The sequence below is a fragment of the Phallusia mammillata genome, chromosome 2 (genome assembly GCF_965637545.1).
Source record: "Phallusia mammillata chromosome 2, kaPhaMamm4.hap1.1, whole genome shotgun sequence".
In the NCBI taxonomy this organism is placed as follows: domain Eukaryota; kingdom Metazoa; phylum Chordata; class Ascidiacea; order Phlebobranchia; family Ascidiidae; genus Phallusia; species Phallusia mammillata.
Window position 1 is genome coordinate 1723729 of NC_137253.1, and position 21610 is coordinate 1745338.

At 36.5% G+C, this 21610-nt stretch overlaps 1 protein-coding gene, 1 long non-coding RNA gene and 2 other non-coding genes across 4 annotated transcripts in view; 2 read left to right on the forward strand and 2 right to left on the reverse strand.

The window, feature by feature from the left end:
* The window catches only part of LOC145215626 (uncharacterized), a 15914-nt gene extending 15857 nt beyond the window's left edge, over positions 1-57 (forward strand). Inside the window, exon 10 of the mRNA XM_080084347.1 lies at positions 53-57. Within this exon, the coding sequence (XP_079940473.1) occupies positions 53-57 (5 nt within the window). The remainder of the gene's footprint in view (positions 1-52) is intronic.
* A 2417-nt stretch (positions 58-2474) lies between these two features.
* Trnas-gga (transfer RNA serine (anticodon GGA)) lies at positions 2475-2548 on the reverse strand. The gene has a single exon. It is a non-coding gene; the product is annotated as a tRNA-Ser (tRNA).
* A 268-nt stretch (positions 2549-2816) lies between these two features.
* Positions 2817-2890, reverse strand: Trnas-gga (transfer RNA serine (anticodon GGA)). The gene has a single exon. It is a non-coding gene; the product is annotated as a tRNA-Ser (tRNA).
* Positions 2891-12741: 9851 nt separating this feature from the next.
* LOC145215130 (uncharacterized) lies at positions 12742-14219 on the forward strand. Its single transcript, XR_013857208.1, has 2 exons — positions 12742-13770; positions 13914-14219. It is a non-coding gene; the product is annotated as an uncharacterized LOC145215130 (long non-coding RNA).
* Positions 14220-21610: the final 7391 nt, after the last annotated feature.

The window sequence follows — 21610 nt, forward strand, 5'->3', positions numbered from 1 at the left end:
AATGCTTTGAACGAATGTATCTGTTCAACATTGCAATGTAAACACCTGTGAGTGTGATATTACCCAAAGTTCCTCCACCTCCCAACAGAAAGTTGAGGGCCATAAGCATGTTGACAGGTACTACACAGCATTCCAACAAAGCTGGGTTGTCTTGTAGGATTTTCCAAACTCTGTCAAACTGTTCACCACATAAACACCTAGCAAGTTTTTGCTGTTCACTTGGTGCTAAACCCAAAATTTCCAAAACAAATTTTGGTCTGTATTCTGGAAACGCATCAATAAACTGAGTGATTCTTGATGTTACCAGCTTGTAAGCATTCTTCAGTAGTTTGCAATTCAGAATATTGAATAATACTGCCATTGGTTCGGTCTTTTCAAATGGTAAAACATCTGGATATGAATGTAAGTTTTCAGTTTTGGCTTCATCCAGACCATCAATGAATACTACTGTGTTGGGATCCTGCAAGATGAAATTAATCAGCTCCTTTTTCTCTGCTTCCTGTATTGAAAGATTTCCCTCTGCAATCAGGGATGCGAAAAGTAATTCAAACAAATCTGTTTTTCGCTCCAAGTTGATGGAGCCTACTGCTATGTAAAATACAAGGGATGCATTGGAAAGAATTTTTTTGTCCAAAATTTTTTTAATAATGACTTTTGTCAATGTGCTCTTTCCCACTCCAACTGCACCAACAACACCAATTGATTTTTTATCTTTTTCAATGTCCCCTGCTTCAATCTTTGCTCTTTCAAAAATGTTTTCAACTGTGATATCACCTTTCAGTTCATTTCCTTCATCTACCACTCTAGCCAATTTTTCTCGTTCTTTTTCAGAATCGTTGTCTTTCCGTCCCGTGTATTTTACAAGCACAAGATCAACTGGTTCCACTGCTCTTCCATATTCTCTACCACATTTTTCATCTACTACTGTCTTCAGATGCTGTCGCAATTTTTCTGCTGTGGTGTCAACTATATAAAATACACAAACTTTAATGTCAAGCATCAAAAGTTGGTCAGCAAAGCAGTTTTATAATGCAAGACTTTATTTAGTAGGCCTATCGGATTGCTCTATTAGCACTATTAATCAGTGGTCTTCAACCTATGGGTCATGAAGTGGGGTCGCCTAAACTTTTCCTGGGGTCGCTATAAATTTAACTTATTGGCGTTTAAATTTATTACCAAAACATGATACGTTTTGTCCCAGTTCGCAACCTTTGCTCATATTTTGCAGTACAGGTTAGTATCGCGTGTCACAAACTAATCATTGTGAGGCAATAGTCAATATAAAAGTTGTTCAACTTATTGTTACACGATAGAACCCTATGATTGACATTTTGTGTTCAAAATAATACAACCGGTACAAGAAAAATACATAAACTTGATTTCTGCAAACTGGTGAGCTTTAATGCGAATTAGATCGGGCAAATTGAACGAAACTCATGGGTTCTAACATTTGAGCGTAATAATACACACAGAGTGCTGATATTTCAAGTCTTCTTGAAAATCAAGCAGGCATGTTTACATGAAAATAGTTTCAGTTTCAGCATTACTTCAAACATTCTGCTCCCTTCCGGAAAAATGGGGTCACATGAAAATGCTGATTCAGTTTTCGTTTAAATTGGGGTCGCGTTAAAAAAAAAGTTGAAGACCACTGCTATAAATGACTCTTAATATTAACAATGATTTATATTTATGCCTGTTTGCAGCACTAAAGTTGCATGAATATTGTTTTTGGAAAAACATAAATGTTTCCTATTATAAGCAGGCAAATCACGTGCATGGATTTTGTATCATGAAATGTGGTGTTATTGAGCTGTTAAATTTGTTGACTGCCAAAGGGGTAAGTGCATTTGAACCAAACAATAAGTTTGGAAATAAATAATAAAGATCTCACCTTGCAATGTTTGCAAGCAACAAGTTTTCTACCAACCTAATTTATTGACTTTATTTCCCTTGACAGAATCTACAGAACTTTCAGAATCTGAATCTTCAGTTTCTGTTTTGCGACGTTTCATGTCTGGTGAACCATCAACAGATGGAAATGGATCTGCATGAAAAAATAACAAGCGTAACAAATGAGAACATAAGAAATGCTTTTGGAAAAAAGGACAAGATTTTGTTTAGGAACTTCGTAGATTGGAAGAGTTTACTTAAATCATCTGAAACCAAACTTGCAAGTCATGCAAATGACATTATCAAACATTAGTAGTTAGCACATTAACAGCAAAATTCCTTTCATTGTAACATTATAAACCTGTTTCTCCAGTTGAGCTTCCTGCTTCTGATGTTGGAGCAAATGTTTCAGGAATCTCAAGATGGAGCTTCTTCAGTTTTATAATGGGTTTCTCAATATTCTCTGAAAACCAAACATAAACTAGAAAGATCACAGTACGCCAGGCCCATTGAAGGCGCTATACCGAATCAGCCGGTCACCAAGCATTCACCACCATATGGCAAGGCATAGGCTAGAAAAATCTAGCCTGCGGTGGGATTCGAACCCACGACAGGAGTCTTTCCGGGACTCGCGCTCTACCAACTGAGCTACACAGGCTCTGTGGAGAATCCGCCGAAAGTCGAATCACAAGCACCGTTACCTGCCTCGTATGCTGCACATGTCAGCTTCGTAGTAGGGGATCGCCAGATTGACCAGGAACATAAATTCATAACTGGGATCAGCCCTGAAGCGTCTATGCTGACCAGCGATCACGGCACACTCATATATAAATCACAGTACGCCGGGCCCATTGAAGGCGCTATACCGAATCAGCCTGTCACCAAGCATTCACCACCATATGGCAAGGCATAGGCTAGAAAAATCTAGCCTGCGGTGGGATTCGAACCCACGACAGGAGTCTTTCCGGGACTCGCGCTCTACCAACTGAGCTACACAGGCCCTGTGGAGAATCCGCCGAAAGTCGAATCACAAGCACCGTTGCCTGCCTCGTATGCTGCACATGTCAGCTTCGTAGTAGGGGATCGCCAGATTGACCAGTATCAGTTAAGATGAACATAAATTCATAACTGGGATCAGCCCTGAACTGTGATTTATATATGAGTGTGCCGTGATCGCTGGTCAGCATAGACGCTTCAGGGCTGATGGGGAAGAAGTTGATTTATGGTAAAAATTAAACTTCTATGATATTTTTCCCCATATTTTTACACTTGATAAGTATTTTGCAATGTACATTAGGTCAGGCTTATTAGCTGTTTCCATATTACTTCAGAGGGGCCTAAAACCTCTTCTGCAAGTATAACTATGCTTATCATTTGCATTGATTAAATATATATAATAGTGTTTTTCTATGTATTGCCAGGTCATATATACTACATCATATTTACTGATGTATCACATATACCATTTAATATATTCAAACTATTTAAACTTTTAACAAAGGTTAAAAATTTTTTTCCTTAATAGCCCTTTGTTTGTTGAATTATGATTTTTAATCCACACATAGCGTTCTGTGGCACTGTTAAGTTTCTACATACCAACAATACGATTGCTTAGCTGGGCTTTTTATGTCCAAAACCTGTTCTGAGTTTTTATCAACGCTTTCAGTTTGAGAAGTCATGTTACACAGGTGTAACAAATTGTGCTGCATTGTCGCTCTGCATTTTGAAACATGAATAAGTTGACTACATTAACGTTTACAGCGCAATATCACTATCATCGTAACATCTTAATTCCAACCAGTGAGAAAATGGTCAAGTGACTGCAGTCATGCGTGAAGCAGAGGCATTTTTACCATGCGCCACTCTTGTCAATCACTCCCATTGCATCAGCTGTGCACTGAGCGAGCACAAATTTGACAAAAGAGAGCACATAATAACATATTTAGGGCTGTAAGTGTAATTACTAAGCCGATTGCACTGAAATTTTTAACAGCCAAGGAGCACCCTATCCACAGCTGTTTAAAATTTCAGCAGGTTAAGTCTTGTATGTCTGACCTCATTAACATGTGAACAAACAAACACACATTTGGAGGTAAAGGGGTGAAAATGGATATATACAACTTCAAGTTAAACTAGAAGGGTGGCTTAGCACATATTGCCCTTGCATATAAACTTTTACCTATTTTGAAACATAAATATATTTCCTATACTTATTTTGTATTGGGTCTTATATTAGCCATCGTCTTTTGTAACTTTAGTGGTTTCTGCAGGCAAAAACTCATGGGTCCCCACACATGCAAAGTTGACAATAATGCAATTCAAGAGATAACCATGAGAAAGTTGGGTGTTGTAAAGTAAAACAAAGTGATTGGCACTGGGCTTAAATTATAATACTATGTAGAATACAAACTATAAAATTAGATTCACCCCAAATATGGTTTGAAGTATGTCCTATTTAACGTTTTGAAAAACTGACCCATTTTAGGGGGCTAGTAGAGCAACTAATTGGGTTCGACACACAAACTCAAAAATATATAAAAACCACAATGACTCAATCAGTAGTACTGCAAAATTTCAGCCCAATCCACCAATGTTTAAAATTTCGACTACTAGAGGTGTTTTTAGCAACAATCGATAATGTTTCTGACGTCATAGGGCTGTTAACAAGCCCCCAACTGCCATGGCACAAAAACGACCACCAAGCAACCCACCAATGAGCAACATACAACTGGTTGCCCTTGTAACACTATTGCTCCAAAGAAATCTTTCGTTTGTGGTGCCCAGTAACATACAAATACGTTTTACACTTTAGGGGCTTGTGGGGTAAATGTTAGGACTACAGGCTTAAACACAACAATCAACACCTACAAATGACATACTAAACAAGAAATCCAAATTTTAGCCAATTCTGACAATGTTTAAAAACTCACCCATTTTAGGGGGCTAGTGAGGTAAATACTGGGGTTATAAACAAAATCAAAGTGGGATGCACATCTACATGAATATATCTACCATCTGTGTAAATTTCAGCCAAATCCATCAAACATTTGATGGAAAAACGAGTCGGACAAACTTTGGGAAGAAAAAAAAGGAAGAAAAAAAAAAAGAAAAAACAAACAAACAATTCAAGTAAAATCAATATTTGTCCCCTTCAGGGAAGGGGACCCATAATACTGATGATGTATTGCGATAAAAGTTTGATATGTTTAAACCTACGACATTTTGAACTAGAAGGGTGGCTTAGCACATATTGCCCTTGCATATACACCATAACCTATTTTAAAACATTGATATATTTCCTATGCTTATTTTATATTGGGTCCCATACCATCCACTATCTTTTATAACCTTAGTTGTTTCTGCAAGCAGAAACTCATGGGTCCCACACATGCAAAGTTGTAGATAATGCATTTCAAGAGATAACCATGTGAAAGTTTGGTGTTGTAAGGTAAAACGCAGTGATCGGCACTGGGCTTAAATAATAATACTATGTAAAAACATAACATTTGAGTATGTTTAATAAACTTTGCAAATTTCATAAAATTAGAGTGTTTTTTAAAAGTTCATTTATTTAAGGGGGCTAGTTGAGTAAATGTTGGGGCTAAAGGTAAATACATCAACTGAAACCTGCAAATAGCATAGCCCACATACTACCCAAATTTTATCCAATCCCGACACTGTTCAAAAAAACTGACCCATTTTAGGGGACTAGTGGGGTAACTAATGGGGTCATACACACAAACTAAAAAAACATGAAACCTCAATGACGTAATTAATAATACTGCAAAATTTCAGCCCAATCCGCCAATGTTTAAAATTTTGACCACTAGAGGTGTTTTGAGCAACAACTGTTAATGTTTCTGATGTCATAGGGCTGTTAACAACCCCCTAACTAATGTTCACCAAGCAATCCACAAAGTCATAAAAGAGTAACATCCAACTGCTTGCCCTTGTAACAATATTGAGCAACAGAAATCTTTCGTTTGTGGTGCTCAGTAACATACAAATTAGTTTTACACTTTAGGGCAGGGGTGTCCAACACGTGGCATGCGTGCCAAAAGTGGCACGCAGAGCATTTGAAAATGGCACGCGAGCTTTTGCGCATTCAGAGGTAAACATTAGTATTTATACACAATTAAATTTGTTTCTATTGATTTTTCTTGGCCTTTATTCTAACTTCTGTAAAGATTACCAGTGGTAAAGTAACACAACCCACTAATTGAATTGTTCGTTTTTTGACAAAATTTAAAGCCTCCTTGCCACAGGCGTAGAGTTTCAAAAAATGCCAGGGGTGCGACTTTTGATCAACAGCGTCAATATCTATACCATGTGCAGTATACATGTACCCATACGATATGTCAGCCGTATGCGACTATATACCAATACCCTTTCTGTGTTTTAGCCTGTAGTTTCTGTCACTGATATTGTAAATAGTCACTTGACACATTTCTTTGTGTGGTTGGGAGGTTTGCTGTGCGTCTAATAACGTATGCATAAGCAGAAAGGACGATTTGCCGAATCAGTCATTGATAAAAGTAAAACTAATTAAAGTTTCAAATATAGCTGACCGTGTATTGTTGACGCCTAAACATAGGTCTTCTTGAATCAATATTGTGCGTTTGCAGTGCCTTACAAACGGACATTAAACACGGCTTAGGAATCGTTGATGCAAACCTACATAACACAATTTAAAAGCGGCTATAAGCCCCTTGCAGTGTTTAATGTTGGCCCATGGAATTTATTAACAACAAAATATAATTATTTTTATTTCAGAAAGATATTGCGCACATAATACTAAAACGTTAGTGAACGTGCCATTTATGTTGCGTTTCAACCGATGTCTGTTCAATTATAATTACGTGACTACAAACGCATTTGTGTTTAGTTGGAAATACATTTTACAACCGACGTATAAGTTTTTGACGTTACACAAAGTAGGACTACAGTGCCCCTTGCAAACTATTTGTATCTTGTGTCGCATAAACAAAACAAAATATTTCTGGAGTATAATAAACAAGTTTAGCCTACCCCCACTTGACGACATTTTTTTTCTAACTATTTAATAGGGTTCTACATATTGGCCAAATATTCAGATTGAGCCCGTGCCGTTAAGACGTTTAATACATGGTTTGGAAAAAGTACCAAAGGTGGCACGCGAGTATGTTTTGAAACCAAAATTGGCACGGCAGTGTGTTTGAGTTGGACACCCCTGCTTTAGGGGCTTGTGGGGTAAATGATGGGGCTACATGGTTGAACACACCAATCAACACCTATAAATGGCATACTCTACAAGAAATCCAAATTTCAGCCAATTCTGACACTGTTTAAAAACTCACCCATTTTAGGGGGCTATTGGGGTAAATACTGGGGTTATCAACAAAAACAAAGTGGGAAGCACATCTACATAACTACATCTACCATCTGTGTAAATTTCATCCAAATCCATCAAGGATTTGATGGAAAAACGAGTTTGACAAACTTCGGAAGAAAACTAGAAGGGTGGCTTAGCACATATTGCCCTTGCACATACAGTATGCTCTATTTTAAAACATAAATATTTTTCCTATGCTTATTTTGTATTGGGTCCCATATTAGCCATCGTCTTTTATAACCTTGGTTGTTTCTGCAGGCAAAAACTCATGGGTCCCCACACATGCAAAGTAGAAAATAATGCAATTCAATATATGAGTAAGTTTGGTATGTGAAGACAAACACAGTGATTGGTATTGTGCATATCTAAATATGCTATATGGAGTAAAAACTATTTAAATTAAAAAACTCATTTTAAGGGGCTAGTAGGATAACTAATTGAGGTTCCACACACACAAACTTAAAAGTAGGAAACCACAATGACTCAATCAATAGTACTGCAATATTTCAGTCCAATCTGCCAATGTTTAAAATTTCAACCACTAGAGGTGTTTAAGCAACAACCGTTAATGTTTCCGACGTCAAAGGGCTGTTAACAACCCCCGAACTGAAATGGCGCAATAACGATAATTGGCATACTTTACAAGCTATCTAAATTTTAGCCAATTCTGACATTGTTTACAAACTCACCCCTTTTAGGGGGCTAGCAGGGTAAATACTTATATTTTTACGAACAAACAAAGTAGGATGCGCATCTACACAACTACATCTACCATCTGTGTAAATTTCAGCCAAATTCATCAAAAATTTGATAGGAAAACGAGTCGGACAAACTTCGGAGGAAAATACCTATTTTAGGGGGCTAGCGGGTAAATACTGGGGTTATCAACAAAAACAAAGTGGGATGCACATCTACATAACTACATCTACCATCTGTGTAAATTTCAGCCAAATTCGATGGAAAAACAAGTCGGACAAACTTCGGGTAAAAAATACCCATTTTAGGGGAATAGCGGGGTAAATACTGGAATTATCAACAAAAACAAAGTGGGATGCACATCTACACAACTACATCTACCATCTGTGTAAATTTCAGCCGATCCATCAAAAATTTGATAGGAAAACGAGTCGGACAAACTTCGGGGGAAAATACCTATTTTAGGGGGCTAGCGGGTAAATGCTGGGGTTATCAACAAAAACAAAGTGGGATGCACATCTACATAACTACATCTACCATCTGTGTAAATTTCAGCCAAATTCATTAAACATTTGATGGAAAAACAAGTCGGACAAACTTCGGGTAAAAAATACCCATTTTAGGGGGCTAGCGGGGTAAATACTGGGGTTATCAACAAAAACAAAGTGGGATGCACATTTACATAACTACATCTACCATATGTGTAAATTTCATCCAAATCCATCAAGGATTTGATAGAAAAACGAGTCAGACAAACTTTGGGTAGAAGAAAAAATAAGAAAAAAACAAACAAACATTTTGAGTAAAATCAATATGTGTCCCCTTCACAGGGAAGGGGACCCATAATAACCATTTTAGGGGGCTAGCGGGGTAAATACTGCGGTTATCAACAAAAACAAAGTGGGATGCACATCTACATAACTACATATACCATCTGTGTAAATTTCATGCAAATCTGATGGAAAAACGAGTCGGACAAACTTTGGGGAGAAGAAAAAAAAAATTTTTTGAGTAAAATCAATATGTGTCCCCTTCAGGGAAGGGGACCCATAATAAGTCACACAAATTGATGAAATCTTAAAACATGTTGACTATGTTGTTTTAGTTCTTTATTTGGCGAAACAAATTAAGTCTTTTGTGACTGTCGTGACAATCTTAAAGTATATCAGTGTCTTTCTGCCAATAAATTGAAGTTTGTAACAAGTAGCACAGTATCAAGGCAGAACTGATAAATCTTAAAACAAAACTGGCAAACTAGAATACACTTGATGAATACCGTGTTGTTACCAGGCATATATCTTACATTTTCCTTTTTGTTCAACTGGCAAATACATAAAAACTTACTTGTGTCACGTCCAGCAATGTTAAAGGTAGGATTGTGGAAAACACCACTGATGTAAGGCTCAACTGTTGTTCCCGATGTCTCTGTGTGGATAATGATAATGTTGGTTATTTAGCTCAGCAAAAACGAAAATAAGGTTTAGACTATTAAGGAGTTTACATGATTCCAGGCATGTAAAATAGATTTTTTTCATGCTTTGTAAATGTTTCATATTTGTGAGTTTTAATAATGCAATGATACGGTTTGAAAGCAGCTAGCAGCGCTCAATAAAAGGTTTATTTCACTGGTAACAAACTCGAAGTGCCTGCATCTTCACCAGGTTTACTGGGACTGCTTGCATCATGGGGAGGAAAGCCAGGAGGAAGTGCTTTCAAGAGCCCTCTCTGTTCCTGTGAGAGGAAGAGCAATAGGATTTGTTGACATGAGAACAGTCGTAAAACACACCTTTCACATTGCAAACATACACTAGGCACAGTGGTCCACGCTTTACCCATTACACATATATAAATAAATGTCACTGTTAATTTCCCAATTGCATTCGAATTTCTTAATGTTGCCCCCTGCAGTTATACTGTGTTTGTGTATTGCTATGAACACCAACCTGCATTGTAGGAAATCCAGGGTTCATTATCTGGCCCATGTTATTTGCATAATTGAGTGAAATTGTTTGCTGCATAGTCAATAAGCTGTCTGGAACCAGTGGTTGGGTATTATAACTTGGTTCTATTGAAAAGTTGGAGGCTTGGTTGAAGGCAACTGTACAAAAAAGTAAGAATGAAACTACATACATTATTTACAAACTAAACCCAATGGCTTTTTTCAGATCTTCTTTAACATGTCAGAAAAAAATTAGACATCTAGTTATTTTGGGTTCTTATTGTGTCTATTTACTAGTGATGGGACGATACCAGGTTTTGAAGCGAGTACCGATACCGAATATGAGTACCACATGTATATACCTTCGATACCGAGCACCAAGTATGATTACCGAGTACTTAAGTATTTTTACTTAATTATATATTACAAGCTAATTTATCTGCCATTTTCAGGGTAAAGGCGTGTACACACACATGTCGAAAAATGAAATCTCCATGCGATAGAAAAAAGATATACGTAAACTGGTGGAACTTTTTTCCAATTTTGTGCTGTCCGAAGCAAATATTGGCATAAAGTTGCCCATATTCTTATGATGTAAATTGGCCTTCGGTACTCTCATGTTGGTATCGAAAACAGAGACAAAATATTTTGACACCGAGTACGAGTATCGATACCACTGAAATCGTTTGATGCCATTGATACAGAGTACCGATTACTAAACAGAAGGTTCTTAAGACTAAAAACAAAACAAATGAAAACATTATTTTAGCACAACGTAATGGTTTTTTTTGTAACTTAGCTATTATATTCCATACATGTTTATTTATTTGGATTATTTTAAAAATACCAGTATGACAAAAAAATGAGTTGCATGGGGCTGGTTCCACCCAAGTGCAGGGATATTTGGAGGATAATAACTTGCACCAGTACCTTGTTGTCCAATATTAGCTGGATGCACTGCAACATAGTGTTGCTGGTTTGCATAGGAGTAGGTGGGATGAGTGTTCCATGACGCCTGATGTTGAAACTGCTGAGAATGTGAAATATTTCTTCTCACAGCTGTAGTATCAAACTGATTCCTTGCACCTGTTTGTTGGGGTGGAGGAACAGCTTGGTGTGGATAATAAAAGATGTTTGGGTTTTGAGGTTTGTGGAAGTTGAATCGAGTTTCTGGCTGCTGTAGTTGGAAAGGTTGGTTAGTATCGCTGGTGGACGCCAAGTGTTGTCCACTTGTTGAAGTATTCTGAGGACAGAGGCAAATTTAAACATGGATTATTATTTTTACTTGACTTGATTTAAACAGTTTGGGATTCTGGAACAATGTTGTATGTTAACGAAGCTAAAAAACACTAAACAGCAACTTTCGAATTCAATTTAACCGAAGAACAGCCACTATTAAAAAATCATTTAATGCACAATTAACCTGGTTTTGATCATCATTATGTGGAATGAAACTTCCTTCAAAATTCCGCTTCATTTAATGCAAAATAATCCACTTGGCAGATCCAGGCCTGGTATCCCAGATCTGCCGCTTTACAATGTAGAAGTCAACAGTTGGTGAAACTAAAAGAGTTTACGCATTTAAGTTATATTACAAACAGCTAAGGTAAAAACAAGAACATTTTGTGTCCAACATGATACGACAGGTATAGGAAAATAACACATGTATAAATTGTCTAATTATTACAAACTAAAGAGCAGAAACGTGAATTTGATTAGCTAAATTGAATTTTTGGGTTCAACATTTCAGCGTAATAAAAAAAGCAAAATTGCCTTTTTTTCATGTAAATTTGGCCGCATATTTTTTATGTAAACTTTAAATATGTGTGCATTCAGCGCATTATCACGCTCAAATGATGGAATTCAAAAGTTTTTTTATTTATTTTGCCTTTCAAATTCGTGTTAAAGCCCACCAGTTTTTAAAAATAAGACAATTTATGTGTTTTTCCCTATACCTGCTGTATTAATTTGGACATAAAATGGCAGCCATGAGACTCTATCGTGTAAGAATGGGTTGCACTATTTGTGTTTTATATAGATTTTGCTGAAAAAAAGGTGCATAATTTGACTCGGACTCCCAATAATATTACAATGTAACAAACAATTGTTGTTTTAACAAAGTAATAATGAAATCAAAATGAGCTCAGGATCTGGCTTCTGTAGATCTGATATAACATAAACTAAACTCCGGCTTCGATTTAAATCCAGCAAATATTAAGAAATACCGTTGGTGAAAACAAGAATCTTGTGCAGATTTTTATGGCATGTTGTTAACTTGCTACATCCCCAGTTTTAAATTACAAAAATAAAAATAGTTTTCAAATTGAACAAAACCACACATATTCTTTAGGTGATCCAGTCATTTTTAACAGATCTTTGTTAGCATTCAACACATATCAAAAAACTCTAATATCCGAAAATATTCAGAACATTACTTTTACCTGTACATCAAACAATAAAACCATATGAAACAAAAATATTTACTGATATAGGAAAAAATCTAAACAGTTGGTTTTATGTGTGTATAAAATCCAGACATTTAGAGTGTTGTTTTTTGAATAAAACTGGACGCGGGCATACCGGTAAGTTTTACGCCCAAATTCCGAACATATCCAGTAAATTTCGGACGACCGGTACCTACATTAGCACAATTACATATGGGACACTTGTGATATTAGTTTTAATAATTCCAAAGCCGTGTAAAAAGCCCTAAAACTCAAGAAGATCTGATAGAAGGTAGCACACGAAACTTAAATAAATACGACTTGGTCGAAATATGTGAGAAACTGAAAATCCCCTTTAGGTGCTTTCAGATGTTTGTTGGTAAAATAATTCGCACTGTTTCATCATAGTATACTAACATGGTAGTCCAGCTCCTCTTTTCCTCTCGTTTCTTTTATTATCCTGCGCATTTCGGTTACGCATGAATAACACTGCACGTCGCCTGAAGTTTTGTATGAGGTACATGGTAAACAGCTAGTTTTGAAAAGCCGCTGGCGACAAATCTGTGTCTGTTTTAAAGTTTTTTAGTTATTGGGTTTATTGTTTAATGTATGTAGAGCTATTAAAACGTTTTTAGCTTTCAATTGTATGAACTCTTTAAAGTATATTTTTAAAAACTTATAGACAGGCATCTTTTTTGTAAGAATTGCTTTAAAATTGCGGCAATGAACCGAATTGGCGAGGCAAGGTTTTTCAGCATGTTACTACACTAGCCAACATGTCCTATGTTTATCATCATGTGCGCTGATGAGACCTTACAAGTCAAAACAGTGAGCAGTATTTGCAGCTTACTTATCATCTATCTATTGGCTTATTAATCATATTGTCATCACTTTGGTTCCCCAGCAGTTGCTTAGGCATTAAAAATCAGTTTTTTTTCTGTGGTTTATACCCATTTGTGGTATTGAACAGATTTGGTGAGGAATTAATGTTCTGCCTGTTACTTCCAACAAACTGGAGGGCCATCAGATGGCTACACTAACCAATATGGCATATGTCTTTTAATCAGCTGCACTGATGAGACCTTATAGGTCGAAACAGTGTGCACTGTTTACTTCTACAGCTTCTGTTTTCAAAATCCTATAATTAGTAAATCACTTGGCTTTATACTGCACTCGGATACGATTTTCATAGTAGCCTACTGTTAGCTATAACATTATTATTAAAAAGCTAACATAAAGTAGTTTCATATTTTGTAATTTGAAAAAAGAAGCACATTTGTGCAGAAAGTACAGGCACTTTTGACAGTCATTTTGATTTATTTTTCAGAGCTCCTCTTTTAGACCTTTGGAACATTTTAGAAAAGAGCTTTTTGGCAAACGTGAACGACAAAACATGAATAAATAAATCCACGAATATTAAAACCTATTGGGTACTTTCTCTTTATCATATCAACTTTCAGAATATCACATGTCCTATTTTGGAAACTTTCATAATGAGGATCATAGAAAACTTTTGCAATACACAAAAAAAGTCTAGCTTGTTGGTTGGCTAAAAAACTTTCTCTCATTTCAGGTACACACTTTGAGAAAGTTGAAGTAACTCTAATGAAGGATAAGTGAGACTTCCAGGCCCTTGCTCCATAAAAGAAACCAGCTGGCCCTGCGATTGCATGGTGGACAACTTGCTAACAATTTTACTTACTTTTGCAAAATTGTTTTTTGCCTTGAAAAAAACATCACCTTCCAAATACTTTAAACTCCATGTTACTTATCACAGTATTTGACTGTTTTTCTGCACCACTTTATTAGTTGTTTATGATGTCTAGAAATTGTTTTTGTACCTTGATTTTTTTTCAAATAAACTTTTTGCTTCACATCACTCTTTTGCATGGTTTCTCATCTAATCAGTTCTTTTAGGAAAAATCTACCTCTTGTTGACAGTTTAAAATGAGTAACTTTGGAAAAAATATGGTCTTCGTTTAAGCTTGACTTTCCGTCTGTCCGGATCGAGTTCCTGGTCGGGGTCAAAGTCGTTAAACATCAGTTTATTAAAAATGCAGTCAGTTTGGAAAAGTTCCATTTTCACCAGACTTTAGTTTGATCCGTAACAAGCTTTATTCACCCTTGAATATGTTAGGTAAAACCACGCTAAAATCACTTCAACGCGGTTAAAGAAGGACTAAAAGGCAAAAAAACTCAGTAAATTCCCTCCAACAGCATAATTCCAACCAAACGTAGTAATATTACACATGGTAGATGCATACAACCGACCACACACGCACAGTTTTGTCATTTTCCTGCTCTTAAGGCACCCAACTCAATGCAAGCATCCGACAAGCGTGCAGAGTTAATCAAGCGTGACGGTAACAATAGCTGGACTACCATGTTAGTATACTATGGTTTCATGTGCTCTTGTGATTTCGCCTGAACAAAATTTTGCTAGAGGGGTAAATTTTGACACATACTAACGATATCGAAAAATTAAAAACATATAGGTATGAATTACGTGCTACACATCTAAAACCTAAAACATGCTACGATAAAAAACCTCACATGGACACGCGTACATCTCGCATTTATTAAGTATACCATTTCGTCTGTTCGAAAGACATTAAAACAACAGAGGTTATGGAAATTACACCAGATACGTAAACGAGACAGACATAATTATTTGTGTATGTTCTTTCAAAATTGTTTAAAAACTGAAAAATGTTGATGCTGATTACCAAATGTGGGTTATGATTTGTTATTCGTGCAACACTATGCAACAAGTTTTATGATTGCTACACCGGTACATGCGAGAATTTTAGCGAGTTTTTTATGTTCCTATTTTTTGTTTTTTTCCCCGCATGGTTTAAGCAGCAGAGACTACTAAGCAGAGACTGCACACTGCCCATTTTGCGACGACTTAAATGGGGCGATATCTTTGCCGATACGCAACGGGTCGAAATAAAAGTTTGAATATAAGTTTGAATTAATTATTCTGATTTTTAATATTTTAATCTGATAGGCCTACATATTAAACTTCATTTGTGTTTTAAAAATGAAAATGTTCTCTGCAAGTATTAAGATCGCTTCGAATCGTATCGTTGATGCGCATTGTGTGACGTCACGATTTCGATTCGCTAAAGCGTAAAATTACATGGCTGCCGAACCGAAGCGTATTCAAGGTTTTCAGCTTTGCGCAAAAAGATTTGGTGGTTATTTTAAAGTGATATACAAACATAAGGACGGTTAGTTGTTAACAATAAAGTATTTGGCTATTTCTCCGAAAAAATGTAAACTAATTTGATAGCAGCAGTAGTTTGCGTCTAGCTTAGACATACCAAATGTATGAACTTCTTTATTGTGAACAGTTAAACCTTTAGAAATAGTTGGAAAAACATTGAAAGTGTATAGATCACTCTGACTTAATTGTCCAATAGTAATAAGTGCTGATTTCTAAGTTGAACATACTGTTTTACATTTCCAGGTCATGTAGCACATTAAAAAATTCCTTTACCTGGCTGTACAAATCTGTTAAATTTGTTTTATTTGAGACTCTTGTTGGCCATATGTATAAAAAACGACTAAGTTGTATAAATTGGCACCAGTTGGACGAAAAACTTAATGAAATATGCAACTCGGTGTATGGAACGTTTGTTCAGCATTAACCTCAAATTTCCCGTTATTTTCGGCACCAAATTAAACAAACTACATATGGTTTCAAGTTGACCTAATTGTTCACAATAGAGTTCTCCTAAGCGTATTGGCGCCTAAGCGTATTCAAACCACCTGTGCCGAGCGCATCGAGAATCGGAGAAGTCTAATACGCTTTGCCTTTTTTCTTTTTCGAAAACGAGAGAAATGCGTATCGAATAAGCGTATCGAATACGCTTAATTTGAAATGTGTAAGGCCTGACATAGTCTTTATTGGATGATGACTGATTTTAAAATTTAGTGCCATTCCTTTGAGAACATATATGCTGTTTCCAGTTTCATCCTGATATTCATCAAAATAATACATCTGGAATCAACACCTATAAGGTTTTCTATTTTGAGCTGCTTGAATTGATATTAAAAAAACACAAGTACCAGAACAAAAGGCAAGAATATAAAATTTATTGCATTTTAAATGTGTTGGGTATGCACATCCGAAAATTTGGTAGCAAATTTCGTACATTCAATCGCCACCTATGCCGTTTTGTTTCCGCCTGCGAAAAGTTTCTATCTTCAATATGTTTTCAGAAGTAGTCAAGTTGGTGTAACAATCAATAAAATTAAATTCAGAAGCTTACGCTTCACGTAAACACGAAAAAACAGACGACAACACCACTTTTTCCTATTCTTTCCATTGTAAACGCTGCAATCTTAGTGGGTGCGTTCAAGCGGAACCGATCTTAATGAAAAACGCAGTGTGCAGTCTCAGTTTTAAGCCAGGGGTCACCAAACGTTTTTCACAGCGGGTCAGATAAGTTTAATAACGAGTCGCTAGGGCAGCATAAATGTTACAAGCCTTAACTTAGTCTTTCCAAACTCTCCCCGCAAGGTGATTTGTATCGTATTCGAAGTGTGGTGATGCAACTGTTGATATTTAAAGTTAGTCTTATCTTCCAAACAATGTTTCTATTTCACAAGTGATCAAAGAAGACCATTGTTCGCGAACAATTAAAACTTGTATATTCGGTCTGTGATGTAACACACTGGCTTAGGATCATTCCTGTACGTTGTAATCCTATGAGACCAAGTAAAACAATTTCCACATGTCGTTGCAGGAAAACTTTCGCAAGAAATGAATAATTTTTAAATGTTGCAAAGTTATAAGTACGATTGGCAAACCAAAAAATACGGTCGCGGGTCGAATGAAATAGCCGGACCTGGTCCGCGGGCTGTAGTTTGGTGACTCCTGGTTTAAGCGAACGCAGTAGGGGAAAGTCGTGTAATTTGGACCACGTAAGTTTGAACCTTCATAAAATAGTCCTTCAAATTAAAGGTAGTTTATGCGATTCGTTAAGTTGTGACGCTAAGTATTTATTTGCAAAAAGGCAATGTTTGGATATAAACATAAAAAGAGTATTTAAGGCATTTAATTTTTTTTCGCAAAGTGGTCCATTTTACACACATAATGTGTAATTTGGACCAAAGTCGTGTGTAAAATGGACCACTTAAAATCCGTGCGATTTCTTTTCCATAAGTTCCTCAAAACGAACATCAACAGCCTCAGATACCAACCTAATCACGATTTTATTACATTGCCGCAATGTTTCACAAACTATTTGAATTTTATTGAATGAAATCAAAAATGGGCTAAAAAATTAAAATGAAAGAATTCTTGAAGATAAAAAGGCCATAAATGGACTTACAAAGATGGCTGAAATGGGAAAAAACTCTCAGAACACTGCAAAACAGCAGCATGGCAAATTAATTAATTAATTTGATTTGCTTTAAAGCAATGATTGGTAAAGCAAAACACAATAAATGTAAATTCTGCACTAAGCTTGGTCTTTCAATACTACTAAATGAATGTCTTTGTCATCAAAAAACAGAATAATTAAAGGACTTTCTTTACTGATTCCATTTAGACATAAGCTTCTTAGTCGTAATTTAAGTCGAACTTCTTTAAAACTGTCAGAAACATTCCCGAATGGTGTATAAATGCAAGTTTTATTTTCAGTTGCCGATCCAAATTACACACTTTCACACGCAATTTTTTTACCCAATTTATTTTACTTTTGGAAAGTGTTAGCGGATTGTTCTTTGTATGCTAAATGCATTAATAATTGTACCACACAAAAATCATACGCACTGAGATTTACACTAAACAGTAGTAAAGAAACGCAAAAAGTTTGATCCCTAAAAAAATTATCAAATTATCAAATTTTGTTTTTCCTTCTATAACAAACGGAAAGTAGAGCATCAAGTTTGGAGCTTGGCGGCCGTAAGGCGTAAGCCTTATATATATTATGCCACCTTGCGTATATTCCGAAATATTAGCAAGTTCCAAGTTACACGCAGGGTCCAAATTACACGACTTTCCCCCTACATGTCAAGATCAAGTATTTCCGTTTAAGCGTCTACTTTGCTGTACAAACGCTCTTCCAGCGCATGCAGTAAAAATATAGGAATTTTAGCTTTTCAAAACTCTACTTTCTTTTGTTTGTTCTGATTGACGAAAGAAAGCATTAAATGCTTGATCATCAGCGCAAAATCTCCAGTGCAACTGAACAAACTATTCTAGATATGACTATAGTGTTCAAAGGGGGACCTAGAAAAATCCAACAAAATTATTTTTTGCGAAACAAACTTTTCCCAATTCAACAGAAGAACAGGACCGATGACATCATATTTAAAATAACTTCAACCGTTTTCAAATGTCAACAAGTCAAAACCTCGCCTAAACCAACATCTACTGAAGGAAATTGCTAATTGCAATAACGTTTGCACATATTTGTGTGTCCGTTACATAGAAGTTTTCATATCACATCTGTCCTAAATTCGAAAAGCCGCTTTAATTTCAACGTTCCGAAAAACAAAAAAACTATTAGACTGTTTCTGAATTACAGCGCAACCAGGGTGACTTTTCAAAAAAAAAGGTTGGACTAACAACGCAACTGATGCATTCAAGTTTGACCTTCTCACAACACCTGAATAAAAGCTAGACCGTTCGACGGTAGAATGTAGAAAAAGGAAACGTTTCACGCTTAATTGAAGACAAAGTCGCGGGAAACGCCAGATTGAAAACAAGAAAGCATTTTAGTTTGATTCAACTCACTCTTACATTGCAAGTTTGAAACTTTAAACACAACCAGTTGAATTCCTAAACACTATATTACTGCTACGTTTTATTGATAGGATTTGAAAATCTAAATAGCCGTTATAAAAAGTTTTAAAACTCAGCACGCGTGCACAATTCCAATGACCATTTTAAATCTTTTAAATCTGCGTTCACCTCTAGCGGGTTTCGAAGATAACTTACCCCTAGTATCTTTAACACACAATAATCTCACATACCTAAACAGTTTTGCCGATTTACTTCCAACACAAGGTGAGCTTAGTCTAGGTTTAGGATCTCCGTTTTATAGGAAATATGATAAAATTATTCAAACCGACCAAGTACAACTCTGAATTGACGTAATTTGTTGTTCTACTTATGAAATATATTTGCTGAGCTTATTAGTTCAGCGTGGAAAGCATACTTTGCTGCGTTCATTTATCAGGCTCTGCTACGTAACGTATCCTAATCATGTTATGCAGCGTTTCTGGTATTGTTAACACGGTTGGCAACGTGTAAGCCCGAGACAAATATTTTACCGGCCAATTTAATCAGTACATAACTAAAAGTTAAAAATAGATGTTAAAAGAGCTTTCAGTCGAGTCTCGTCACGTCACTTAGCACCAATAAAGCTGGTGGGATGGGGGTCGCTAAACGGCACTGATGCGTGACGGGCAGCAGACCATGAATGACGTCGTACGACCCACCCACGTCAGTTCAGTTGATGCAAAGTTTGATTTTTTGCGATTTATTAAATAAGAAACTTCGTAACATATCCGCGTCGCAAACAAATTGTTTGAAAGTAAATTTAAACGACGGTTGGAAAACATCGTAACTGCATACAAAATACGTTGTATCGAATTAAGTCAGTCTTCAAAGCGTTTTCGAGCGACAAGGCATTGTTTTACAACAATCACTCTCCTGTGAGCTCATAATCACATTTTGCTTGGTAATAACGGTGTAGTTGCAACGCGTTTATCCTCGATCCACTAATTGTGCCTTCCACCCTAACAACGTGCCAACGTTGCTGCGTTATTCCCGACTTGTGAACTGCAACTGTGCATCCATGTTTGTTTTTATCAAGAGAAAGTAACTCTCGCGACAGAAGTCTATAAACCGGGCTTGGTTGTTTTTGCTTGATCAAGTGCAAGTGCAGAGCGAAGCATGGTTCAGTGGAAATAAACGACTCACTACTCCACCTGGTGGAAAAACAAAAGCGTTTTTACCAAGACAGCGAGTTGAAGTCACCACAAAACGATAGAGTGTAGAACAGAAAACGTGTTATTCAGATTGAAACGTTTTCACGAAACAAACAGAAAACGTTTCACGCTGAAGACAAATTCACAGGCAAGCCTAGAACAACGCAATTTTAAGCGAAGTTTAACTCAGCAAAATTACAAGTTCCTAAACACAACGAGTTTCATTCCTAAACACAATATTGCTGCTATGTTTCAATAAAGGTTGGAAAATTCAAATTGCCGTCAAGTAAGTACTAAAGATATTAAACTTCTAAACAAGTTGAACTTATAGAACCATGAATAGGTAACAGATTTATGGAGGTCGGGCTGTTTGTTTTGTTAAACACTTCTTTCAACAAAATCCAACATTCTTCCGAACCAAACCGAACCGAGCCGAGTTCGGTGTCGTTTTACAATATACGACACCCCATAGATTTTTTACAACTGTCTATTGAGATCCCATTACCAACCCATTATGACGTCACACAGAAGTGCGACGCTCGGTTAAAAACTGCTCATGCGGAACCGCCTGCGACACTTCACGTCAAAAGCATTTTTATAAAACAGAAACATGTAATCTAAAGTTTAGTTATTTTCGTACAAACTTAAGCCAATTATTAGATGCAGCAAAAATAGTTACAAAGGCAAATTATAAATTATATTTCTCGAGCAATGATCGAACCTCTTTTACTTTTACAGAAAATACAAATTAATACAAACGCGTCTGTCAACAAGATTTGTAAAAGTTAACCTCATCCAAAAAAACACTCCTCGAGTTTTGTTTGTTTGTTTTTTTCATTTGTCACGTTAATGGAATAAATATAGAATAATGGGTGGCCAGAGTGAGTTAAGAAAAAACATTACCGGAAAAAGAAAATGGTATTTTTAGTCATGAGTTAGGGAAACTAACACTGGAATTTTCTAGGTGGGATGGTTGGTAGTAATATTATATTACTAACTATGACTGTAATAATACGGAAAATACTCCCGCTATCTGTTACGCCGAGAAGTGAATCAGTCTTTTGATTGCGAATACCTTCATGTCGTCATCACAACCGTACGCTCCCGCTAATCTACAGAAACAAAGCGAAACCGACAGATTTCGTGTTCCGGTCAAACCCACCCTAATACATTACCACAGTTTGCAGCATCACCAACAACCACCACAACAAATACAACCTCTCGTACGACCTGGACCAGCGTCAAGATTTCCAGCGAGTCACCAAACTGCTCCTCAGCGACACCTTGTGCTGGGTTCCAACGTTGTCCGCGATCCACCAG